Source organism: Plectropomus leopardus, chromosome 15 (assembly GCF_008729295.1).
Source record: "Plectropomus leopardus isolate mb chromosome 15, YSFRI_Pleo_2.0, whole genome shotgun sequence".
NCBI classification, from domain to species: Eukaryota; Metazoa; Chordata; class Actinopteri; order Perciformes; family Serranidae; genus Plectropomus; species Plectropomus leopardus.
The window spans coordinates 18,449,455-18,462,016 of NC_056477.1; the positions used below are offsets into that span (position 1 = coordinate 18,449,455).

The window sequence follows — 12,562 nt, forward strand, 5'->3', positions numbered from 1 at the left end:
AAATTGCCATAACCTACCAGTGAACCTAATACTGTCTTTTTATTTTATACTTGCACTTACCTGTTGACAAAATGTTGGTTACCCTAGCTCACTCTAAAAATCATGCTGCTACATAACACCTATCTCTTGACTTAAAAAGCATTAAGTGTCTGATACCTATAGACACCCTGAATACATTAATGTTTTATATATATATATATATTATAATGGCAATAATAATAATAATAATAATAATATCTATCTATCTATCTACAATGGATTTATTTGATAGTCATATTTATTTATCTCCTGATCATAGTATTTGTTTAATACTGACTGAAATGGCATTCCGTTTTATAGAAGATCTATGTTATTGATTATTAGCATCAAGGGTCCTAAACCTGTTTGTGCTTGGACCTCTAATTAGCACGAGATCACTAAACCATTGCAAAACACGGGGACCTGCCTGTCCAGCATTGTTTTGAAATATTATTATGGTGATATTTACATATGGATACAAAAACATCTTTATATTTACTCAACATACACTCAATAAAACGGAAGTGTTTATTTAACAGAAAGTTAAAATAGTACGAACATGTCCAACTTGAATTCAATCACAACAAGACTACCCCCACAACTAATCAAAATGGTACGGCTCAATCGTTGGGGCTTCACCGTGGTTGAAGAAGTTGCAACTTGCAACACAGGGATGGGGACAAGCTGGTGTCCTCCACAGTCCTGTCAAGTTTAACTCGGATAAAAAAAAGAAAATTTTGTGTTTTAACAAACTTCGAGAAGACCTGCGACTGAATTTTGAACTCCTTTGCGTCGTATACTGTCATGGTAAGTAACTCGCTGCTTCATAGCTTGCTAAATGAATAGCCAAAGTTAGTGATGCACTTTGCATTAGGTTGTAACTGTTAACCCATCCAACCAAACACACGCTTTTCCTTTAGGAAAATGTTGCCACGATTTGAAGTAAGGATAAAAACAATACTAAAACGTGTGTTAAGGCTTAAGTTTCTCGTTCTTTCTGTTTTCAGGTAGCTCACTCAAAACATAAATATGTCTAATCAGCTACTCGAAAACTTTGACAGCACGCACGGCTAACGTTACTAACGTTAGCACAGGAGGCTGCCTTAAAAACATCGACATGTGTAAATCCAGCGACAATATGGGGAAAAAGTCGAAACATGAAAGTTTAAATGCACCTGTATCAGCCCATCTCTCCTAGGCTGTACTCCAGTACCAAGTTTTTGAAAAGTCTGATTTTAGCAAGGTTTTATTATCTGAATAAATCATTAAATCCACATATAAATTTTCGTGTCAGGGCTCTGAGTCAACCCTAAAATATGCACTGCTCCCCCAAAACTAAAAAGCTGGCTCACCCTATTGTTTTCAAATGGGGTGAGTATAAATGGCCCTGTTTTTTTCCTCAGATACCCCCTCTTATTTTACTACTTTATGGTTTTAGCGGGCTGCGAGGATCACTCCAGAGCTTGCACAGTGCAGAGGGGATGTTTTTCCAACAGCCAGCAATAGGGATTATGACAGTCTTGGAGGGGAATTAAGGCATACAGATGGCTGCTCTCATGTGATGCCAGGTTTCACCCTGGTCAGCAACAAGGGGGATGTCTGAAGACGCCAGGCAACACTGTTTGGGCTGATAGTAAACTTGTTGTGGAGTTGGGATGCAGATGAGTGTACTATTCTTGATTGCACTTTGGATTAAAAGCTGGTTAAAGTTGGTATAGCTTCACCATATTCATTAGTTACTCAGCATTGTTCATGCTTTACACCAGCTGTTTATTACATCAAAATATGGCTTAAATATTTCAGCCATATTTCGATGTAATATGGCAGCACTGATGACTAACACTGCTTATTCTTTTAAGTAAACTTTTGTTTGTGCTGTGCCATCAATAACATGCTGTTTTGTATTAAGATACCCCTTTTCAATTTGAATATTAAGGTGCATTCATAGTTATTGTATCAGTTGTCTATGACATTTTTTCCCAGCTGAGCTTTTAAGTACATTAATATTGCATTTACTGTAGGTCAAGTGTGGAAAAGTCTCCAACATAAACAATCCAAATGCTAATTGGCCAAACATTACATTGCAAATGTGAGTTCAAATGTCTGGCAAGGCTTATTATAATTTCTTAAATACAAGTATTTTAGTTCTTGAAATGTGCAGCGTAAACAGGGTTTCCGCAGGGTCAGAGCAGATGCAAAAACAAGCAAAAACACTCACAAGCCCATTCACATTCTTACACAATGCATTTTTACCTTTATAAATCTGTCTCTATTTTTCAGTCTTATTGCTTCACAAATATATCGCTCACATATGTCTGCAACCTTTTTCCAATGTCTCTGTAATCAAAATATATATACATTTTTATACAAGTTTCTGATTTTTGAGTAAATGACTACCATATAAATGAAGCTGTATAGATTAGAATGTGTAGAGACCAGAGTAGAAAGGTACAACACAAGACCCCAAAAGTACATTATCATTAAAAGAGAATGATTTTATTGATACAATGATTATTCATACATTGTCAGTGTAAATATTCACTTGGGTCTGTTGAGTTTTGTGCCATTTGCTGCAGCGTCAGTATAACTGTACAAAATTGCCGAGTTTGACTCATAGACAAGTCAGATGCTCAGGCTACTGGATTTTCAGGTTTTTTAATGTCTGTTGCACTGACACACAGATGTGAGTGGGGCTGTGTTTGAACATGTCCATAAATCATATTGGGTACAACAAATGTTTTGCTTTCTTAGCCAATACACTTTTAAAGTTCCCACAACTTGATTTATTCACACTGGCAACACCTTTATAATGTTTTATGATTTATCTCCTTGAGGCTTTTGTTGGTGTTTTTATACATATGTTTACAGAATTTCGTCCAATGTGAATGCAAAACTACTGAAGATTTAGGTGTTAAAATATATAGGTATGATGCAAAGAAACCGCCTCTGTCCAAGAATCTCCTACCATGCTGTATATTGTCTTATTTTTACTTGGAGGAGATTGGCACAAGCAGGCTGCTTCGGTTATGGATCATTTGTTTTTGTCCCTTGCATTTCCTTTTTTTTTTTTTTAAATGGTTGTCGTCAAGAGCTGGATTTAAGGGGATCAGCGTCGGCGCGCGGCAGTAATTAACCTGATTAATTGATTCTGAGACGTTAATCAGATGAGCCTCGTACCAGAAGGGCCTTCAGATCAGCATAGTGGGGCAAACTTCAGGTGAGCCTTGGTTTCAGTTAGACTGTCCCTGTCCACCATGGCCGTTTGTTTTGGTATGTTTAGCAGAATCTGCAATAATACGATTCCTTTTCATAGCATTGTGTTGCTGTTGTTAATGTTGGAATAGTATGCACAGGGATTATCTGATTCATTGTTTCCAGTTGATGACTATTATAAGGATTACAGGATGATAATCTCATTGAATTTACCCATCTATATCCCTGTTGTTATTCAGTCATACACAGTTGTAGTGTGTGCTGATTTAATGGGTCAAGATGCCTTTTAAGGAAGACCCACTCGTTTCATTTAAGTTTTTTGCTTATTTTTGGATGTTCCTTCTGTAATATAATTGTGGTGGTTAAACACTTGGCCTTAAACCCCACCAGAATGGACAAGTTATGTTGAGTTAATCTTGTCTGTGGGATAGTGGAAGACACTTATGTACTTATATGTCTGATTGTTGGATTGTTTATGCTTTGACTGACAGTATAATGCAATAAAAATCCTAGATGTGCTACAAATTCCATTCTGCTGTCTTCATGATTCACAATGGACTACTGGATCATGTTTTTTAATTTCTTTGCTTATCTCACACTGATGTCATCTATCTTTTTCAGATACAATATGGAGGAACTGCCCTGGAACAGATAAGAAGTGAAGGATAGGGGAAGAGAGACAAGAAGGAGGCAGTTTAAGAGAAAGAAAGAACTTATCACCAACATACACAAGACATCATGTCCACCTCGATAAAGCACGAGAGAACTATTTGTGTTCTCCTCCCCAACAAGGACCAGCTGGACATCACCGTCGGGGTGGGTGTTTTTAATATGTCTAGTTGACTTCTTGACTCAAGAGGTCTCAACAGGTGGTCAAAGTTCTGTTTATCATTACAGTGTTTTGGCTGCACTGCATAGTTTGTGAATGAATAGTGACTTTTTTGTCTTTTCATCCACTTCAGCTGAAGTCCACGGGGCAGGATGTTTTTAATCGAGTGGCAGAGCTTCTTGGAATCAAAGAGCTGCACTTCTTTGGCTTCACAGTTGTGAAGGGTAAGTTTTTGACCCTCAAGCCTCTGAACCCGAGAAGACTGTTCACACTAGAGCACTCAGCAGTATTGTCACAAGTTTTGTCGATCACATACCTGAACCACTTTTCAGCAGTCAGCCAGTGAGATTGTAACCAGGAGCATCATGCTGGGATTATGACTGTGACTGCAGGGCTTTGTGGTGCCACTCTTTTGGTGGCACTTGTTTATGTAATATTGTGGAAACAGTTTTCCGCTAAAAAGGCTATTTCACTAAAGCCAAAACACGTCATTGCGTCCTCCCAGTCTGCATAATTGAATGGTGTAATCCACTTTAGCCACTGAGCAAAGTTCTGAACTTTCTGTTTCCTCGCGTTTCTGTTTTCGGCCTTTGTACAAATACGTTGAAATGGCTTGGTAATCTTGTGTGGCTCACCACTTGAACAAGCAGCCTTTTGTTTTTGTGGTGTTGGTTCAGCGATCACTTAGGCCTGGATTCCTGCAATATTAACTTCATTAAAGCCTGGAATGCACCCTTGCATTCCTCCCCTTCACTGAGAGGGAGGGACGGATTGATGATGGGAAGAAGAGGGTGGGAGTGGAGGTAAAAGAGGTAGGGGGACTCGTCATGACACAGGCCGCCTTACTCAACTCTTACTCAAAGACTTGAATGAAGGATGAGAGGTGAAGGAGCTGGAATGAGTCAGAGTGGGAACAGGCTGAAAGGAGAGATGGATGGTTAAAGGAACGTGTTGGGAAACAGCTCGGGGAGCATGATTTGACTACACAAAGTTGAACAAAAGAGATAAGGGTGAAATAGAAAATGCCCATGTCATGACTCATGGGACCAGGCGGAGAGTGATACAACATCCTCGCTCTCAGCACAGGTTGCAAACAGCTTTTTAGCTCCTCTGCTGAAACAGAATTCAATTGTGTTTTGGATAAGACTACATTCACATCAGTACATGGTCATATTCAGGGGACTATTGGATATATAAAAAAACAAAATGTCAGCACAGTCCAAACATATTCACCCTGTGTCATTGGGCCTACTCTTACACTCACATTACCCATTTTTATTTGTTACTATTATTGACAATAATAGTAATAAATAAGAATAGTAATTATTAGTAAGTATTATTATTGTTGCTATTATTATTACTACTACTAATGTTATTATTACCTAATTTCTTAATTTTCATTCAATAAATGTAAAATTACGTATGGTTTGTGTGAATGCAGTGGAGAAAACACAAAAAAAGAAAACTGTGGGCAAGACTGTAAATATTTTTGCAATAGCTGTTTGGTCTGTGCAGCCATGCTACCGCTGAAACATTAACATTAGCATTGTTGTCACTAGCTTGCTAGTAGCCTCATTTGCAAAGGAAGAACAAGGGCTTTTTTTTCCTTTACCCTAATTAATCCCATTGTTGGTGAGATTTTCCGCCTGGTTACACTATTGTTTTGTTTGCTTGCTAACTGTCTGCTTGTTTCCTGATTGTCTCTCTCCTTCCTAGACAATGAGCACATATTTATAGACATGGAGGAGAAACTGACTAAGTACTTTCCAAAGGAATGGAAGCAAGATTCAGTAAAGGTGAGGTAGTCTGTTGCAAAATGTTTAACATTTTGACAGTAAATTAGGAGCATTTTTTTGCTGTGACCCACTCTCCAAACTAATTGTAGATGTCAGTTAATTGGGAGGCACAGTTCAGTGGCCTACATGCCACGACTTTTCATTTAGCATGACAAAAAGATGCACACAGGCCTTCTCTAACATATCTCTGTCTTCATACAGGGATTACACAGAAGGCCGCTGCCTCTAGTGCTTTGCCTCAAAGTGCAGTACTACATAGAAAACGGCAGACTCATTTGGTATGTCCTAAATATGTTCTGTATGTATCTTCTTCACTATTTGACTAGTTTTATTTTTTTTTCCATACGTCTTTGTCCTGCTTTCTGACATCTTTTTTTCTTCTTTTTTTTTTTGGTACCAGTGAACGTAAGGCACGGCATCTGTATTACTCAGACTTGCGGGAACGGGTGCTTCGCTCTGAATGTCGTCAGCAGGAGGAGGTGTACTTCCAGTTGGCAGGTTACGCCTTGCAGGCTAACCTTGGTGACCACCCGCTGCCAAAGGACGATATGGAGGTCACTCCTTACTTTGAACCTAAGGAGTATTTTCCCCCTTGGGTAGGTGTTACCTTGTCGCAGCAGCATTTAAGAAAAAATGTTCAGTTTAAAATTGTATTACATTTGTTCTTGAAAATACATGTTTTGAGGTTTTGTTGTGCAGTCTGCCCTAATCAGTGGTTGTGCCTTCTTACTTCTGTAGATTGTAGCTAAGAGGGGAGTAAATTACCTCCTCTGCCATGGGCCCAAGGTGCATCAGGAGCTGTGGGGCATGTCTGCTCGGGATGCCATGCTGCTCTTCATCAGGGAGTCATGTCGACTGGAGGATGTACCTGTCACGTTTTACAAACTGCAAAAGGTCATGAGTCAGTATAGTCTTTCAGTATCATTAATTGGGTGGCTTGAATTGAGTTTTTGGAGCACAACACTGGGAGCACTGCAGGCATGGGCGTACAATGAGACAGTGGGCCCCTGGGCACAGACATTCAAAAGGCCCCACCACCTCTCCTACAAAGGAGAAAGACATACAGACTCTCAGAGGGTTTTGCCTCTTTTTTGTTGTTGTTTTACATCACTTTTTGGGCTGTCCCTTGAAATTCTGAGATTTAAATCATCGGTCAGAGACCCCTCAGTCGACTGAGATGACTTCAGGTCAAGCAGTCTTTTTTTTCTGCTAGTCAGCATTCTGTGCAGTGTACTTTCAGGGATATTTTGGCTGCAGAGTGAGCTTTCTTGACTTTCACGCTACTCTTTGGTGCTGGGAGCTGCAGACATGCAGGAAGCAGCACAGAGGGGGATAGATGAGAGACCTGCTAGCTGCAGGGTGTGTTTTTTTGCACGGTTGTTTTATATTATTTAAAAAAAGAAATTGTGATTTATGCTAGTGGATAGTGGAATTTGTTTTCTGTAAATTTTTATCTACGGCCATTCCAGACGTATTCCTTCCCTCTGAGTAAGACACTGTCTTTTCCAGCACAAATACTGTTACTCTGGCTTCATTTGAGCTGTGCTGGATAAATGACTATGGGGTAGTTATGTAACCTTCCATCTAATCCAGTTTGTTGTCTTCCCCATTCCAAGATCACTCATCTCCAGAGTGATAGTTTGAACGCTGGCCCGTCCATTGCGTAATGTACTATCACTTTTAATTTGTTGTTAGCAGCGGCCCCAGTGTAAAGTAGGAGAGGGGCTCAACTGTGAAAAAGCTATCTTATCTGAACTGTTCAGATGCCTCTCTGACATCTCATCATTCATTTGTCCAGGACAAAAAGGCAGAGAGAGGAACGGCATTGCTCGGTCTGACCCTGCGAGGAATGCAGGTTTATCAGGTACGTGCATGTGTGAGTGTGTTATTGATGCATGGTGTATGCGTCAACACATGCGTATATAAGAGTGAATCTGCATTGGCTCAAAGATTCAGTCTTTGTTGTAGCTCTATAAAACCTCTGACGAGACGTGTGAAGAATGTGTGGGATTGCCACCAACAGCAGTGCACGAAGAGATAGGAGCCGTCTGCAAATGCCCGTCGGTTGTTTGATCTGTCCATCAGGGGCCATCTGGGGGGGATTAGGGCTCCAGGCCTGGGTGATTAAAGAGCCAGCAGACCGTGAGATACCATGACAAGCCCCTGGCCTCTTCGCCAAGTCCAGATGGCTCCTGTGAACAAAAAGACAATTGATTATTGATCACTAATTTCAAAATATATCCCAGTAGATTACACATCCAGAAATCTCTTGTTGCTCAAACACAAAAGCTCACCAGCATTTGAGCTATTTCTTTTCATTATGTGTGTGTGCTTGTGGTTTGTATTTGTAGGAGGTGAACAATATTCGACAGCTGCTGTACGACTTCCCCTGGTCAAACGTGGGCCGTCTCACCTTCCTGGTAAGCATGCAGCTCATTTCCATTTTCTGTTAAGACGAGGTGGATTTGTTGTAATTATTTAATGGGCATTAGCTATGTACCCTATGTATAATATGTTGTCCCATTCAGGGCAAGAAATTCGAGATCCAGCCAGATGGCTTGCCATCAGCCAGGAAGCTGGTTTACTACACCGGGTCATCGTTCCGCTCTCGCCACCTCCTGCTGCACCTGAGCAGCAGCCATCGCATCTACCTCAGCCTTCAGCCTGCCCTCAAACACCTACGCCAGCTGGAGGAGAGCGAAGGTAGGGGAGGGAGAATATAAGGACAAGATTAGTATTAGTGATAATTACAGTTTGGCCGGGGGCCACATTTACTCAGCAGAACACTTCTGTAGCCACAGGAATGCATAACTTCAGAAAAGTCACTTCTTTTGGTTAATAATCACATTTGTAGCACTGTGGCTACAATCAAGAGTTTTTTGTTGATTAGCAACCTTTAAAGCATAATCAATACTTTTTCTAACATGTTAAGCAGCTTATGGTAGTTTCCAGTTCACTGAGCACAGCTAGTATCCTTGGTATATCTTAAGTACTTTTAACAAACATCTTACCATAGTTCCTTAAGATGATTTATCCTTCAATAGAAAATAATGTCTTTTCTTCATTTTAGAAAAAAAGCGTTACAGAGAGTCATATATCAGTGATGACCTGGACTTGGACCCCCCAGGCAGTGAGAGCAGCCCTGGTCTGTCTCGACACTCCACCAGCAGCTCTGGGATTGAAGCCGACGCCCGTCAACACAGCATCTCCACGGAGATGGCCTCCATGGAGGAGGAAGGTCAACGGCAAGCAGAGAAGGGCTTCAGCTCAGGAGCCAGCCGTGGCAGCTCCTGTACCTCTGGGTTTGACACCGGCAGTAAAGCTCGAATAGAAGATGAGGGGTGGCAAGAGGAAGGTGAGAGGATTTTTATACTGAAGAATTTGTACAGAACATCTTATCAGTCCCTCTGCATTTTTTTTATTAAATTGGTGCTTCATTTTTTGAATTGAATATGAAATGATGTGTTTACTCTTTGGGGACTAATAGTTTAGCAGTGATCTGTTGAGAATATGTGAGTTTAATAATGTTATTATCATCGCCTTCACATAACCCTTAACTAAGAGGTACTTGGCACTGAAAGGTTTCTCATAGGTAAATGTGGGTAGTGAAGCCTAAAGACTGTGTACTGGGGATGTTAATAATTAATATAAGAATATTTTAAGTATAAAGTATTAACCTTTGATAAGGAGGGTTGGCTTCACAGTATCTGTGCATCCCTGGGACCTCAGTATAGTCTGTGTACGAGTTTTTAGCTGTTTTTTTCGGTGGGAATAATTGCGCTGTTTTACACAGTGCCTCCTCTGGCTATCCACTATGCAAAACCCGCCTTTCAATAAAGATAACCTAATGTTAGTATTTCAGTCAGAGCTGTGTATTGGCAAGAATTTGGCAATACGAGACATATAACAATACAAGGGTTGCTATTTTTTAAATTAGCTGTTTTGTAGGACTCTGCTCTTTGTGCCCCGCCCCCCCCCCAAAAAAGGAAAATAGATGAGATAGACTCAGTATCACAAAACACAATACAGTGTCTGTTGATACTCAAGTAATTTGCATATCTGTGTTCTTTCAGTACACACCTTGAGCCCTTGTACACATGGTATGCAAAGTCGTTTTTTTGTTTGTTTGTTTCATAGTGATCTTGAAGCACAATGAAATAAATTTCAGATTTTTCATAATCAGATTTTTAAACATTTTTTCTCCCAGAGATCAAAACCAATATTGGAAGTCCAAAGGAGGTTCTTGTGGATGATCCATACGAGATGTTCCAGTTGGCTGATCTTCTTGAAGGAGTGTCAGTCGATTGTTCAGAACTCTCCTCAGAGACTCACTCACCAAGTAAATAAATAATTTTATTGTGACATACAGGATATCATTCAAACAGTATTTTATTTGTTCTCATCCAGTTAGTGAAAACAAAATTGTCTGCAATCTCAAACTCTAATAAAATCTTTTGGTCTCGATAGAAAACAAAGCCTGTACCCCAGACAGTGATGAAGACCTTGAGAAGTTACATAACAAGGATATGTTAAAACAGGTTGGTCGTCTATCTTTTATTCCCTTCTTTTTCTTTGCTTCCATTGGATTTCTCTGTTGCATTAGCTTTTATCTTTACTTTCTGTCTCTATTCTAGATGCTGAAATCTAGGGCACAAGTAAGCGTGGATCGGCACAGCCACAGTCTAGATGATGTACGTCTGTTTCCACCTCCAGTCCCCCTGGGGACGACACTGCCACCTGATTCCTCCCACAGCTACACCTTTGGCCTCCTAGATGCCTCAACAAACACAAAGACCCCTGTTGGTGACAGTTATCATCCCCTTTTGCACTGCCAAGACAAACCCTCCTTCTATGGCCGCAGGTCTACCAACTGCCTCTCCCTGGACATGTTAGGTGATGAACAGTTTCTGGAATTCCTTCTTTGAATACATCAAGTGTTGATGTCCACAAATAGGCCCGTTCTCTTCCATTTACAGTGCAGCTTAACACATAGGTTGCCAGCACATGAATGTCTCAGTTTTCTACTGTGTGGTGATGACAATGTGGGATGTGTGTGTTTCAAATTGCAGAGACACATTGGTAAAAATGACGGGACCCCTCATTCCTCTTAGAAAAGATGTGGATTAGAGAACAGAGACCTTAATCAGCAACATTTCGATCAGTGAGCAGAGCATATTTATTATTGTATATTATGTACATACTACTTGCACTATTTTATTACATATCACCTTTTGAGTAAAAATGGTTCTAATCAATTGTATTGTGTTTTGTAAAGTTCAGGCTGTTCAAATGTTTCTGAAATGTCCAAATAAGTTGATGTCAGGGGCAGAGTGTTTGACAGGAAGAGATATTTGGTCATTTTAAGGCTATGCACTCGTGCTGTATTGGACATTCAGATGGGACTTATCTCCCTTGCCATAAACCTATTTGATAATATAAACGCTTAAATTTCCTTGTTTCATTCAGGAGAATCTCCAGAAGCCACGGTGCTAATGTTTTCACTCCTGTTTTTTATCATGTTTTTTTAAATCATATTTTATAACATACTCTATTTTTGTATAGTGTGCTCTGTCATGCTTTTCCTATTAGTCTGCCACAGCAATGTAGCTGCCGATGTGGAAAATTGAACCTCTTTACAGCTGGTAATGCATTCATCCAAAGCTCCCCCATTCTATACTGTCACCCCGCTGTCTTAATTAAGTATTCTTTGTAAAGCACTATTTCTGTAACCAGTAAATGTATAATGAATCTGCAGTATTTTTGTATTATGTAACCCTGAAACAAAGAGTCTTTCTGTCATTTTCTTTCTCAGATGTTATGTTCACTGTTTTGTACATGATAATTGGTATGCAAAAGAAGTGATGTCATAGCTGATAGGAGCTCACTTGGAATGATTGTAAGTCATTAACCACATCAACTTTTTCTCAATGCCAATAATGTACAAACTGTTAGAGTTAATTCGCAATACTGAACAATTCATTTTTTATCTAAAGCAATGTTTTTTATCTTAGTGAAAATAAATTCTTATCCAACTAAAGTGAACTAGCTGTTTTTAGTTTTTTTGTACTGTTGTACAACTATAATGCTAATGTTTAAATTTGAATTCCATTTAATGGGTATAGTTCATAGACTGTATAGTCTGGCAGTGATACTCAACTTTTTGGGTTTGTTTGGGTTTTTTGTACTTTGGATATAGGCAAAACAATGTGCCTGAGTGCATTAAAAAAAGCTTCAACATAGAGCAAATGTATCAAAAAATGAATTAAGGAGGATCCCCTTGATACAGAGGTCTTGAATGTCCTCAAATTCTGGAAATGTTCAGGGACTGCAGCTCAAAATGCCTCACAATTGGAAAAAAAAAGCACAAAAAACAAGATTAGATGAAAAAATGTGATGTATATAAAAGTCAAAGTAAAAAGTACAGAGACCTGCAAGAATGGTAAAAATAAAATAATTGTTTAAAAAATAATTACAATAATTTAATTCATTAAAAGCTAGACTGAATAAATAGGATTTCGGTTGTTTTAAAATGTTCACAGAGCCTGCTTCTCATAGCTTTTGGCAGGGTATTTCATTATTTTGGAGCATAGTTAACAAAAGCGGTGCTGCCTCTTTTCTTACGTTCGACATGATTTTCTTCGTTCATTAATTTTATGTCATAAATATTATTTTCATGTATAAACTGGCCCCTGGCCTCCTGTCATTT

At 39.4% G+C, this 12,562-nt stretch overlaps 1 protein-coding gene across 2 annotated transcripts; it reads left to right on the top strand.

Moving 5' to 3' along the window:
- The first annotated feature begins 676 nt into the window (after positions 1-676).
- zgc:172136 (uncharacterized protein LOC566376 homolog) lies at positions 677-11,888 on the top strand. Of its 2 annotated transcripts, XM_042502719.1 has the most exons (15): positions 677-825; positions 3,853-4,047; positions 4,194-4,284; positions 5,777-5,856; positions 6,058-6,134; positions 6,257-6,452; positions 6,595-6,750; positions 7,655-7,720; positions 8,208-8,276; positions 8,385-8,559; positions 8,927-9,211; positions 9,930-9,956; positions 10,064-10,195; positions 10,324-10,394; positions 10,491-11,888. In XM_042502719.1, the coding sequence occupies exons 2-15, from the start codon at positions 3,970-3,972 to the stop codon at positions 10,779-10,781; spliced, it is 1,794 nt and encodes a 597-aa protein (XP_042358653.1). In that variant the 5' UTR covers positions 677-825; positions 3,853-3,969; the 3' UTR covers positions 10,782-11,888. The 2 variants fall into 2 exon arrangements, with proteins under 2 accessions (XP_042358653.1, XP_042358654.1); XM_042502720.1 differs by lacking the exon at positions 9,930-9,956.
- The last annotated feature ends 674 nt before the right edge of the window (positions 11,889-12,562 follow it).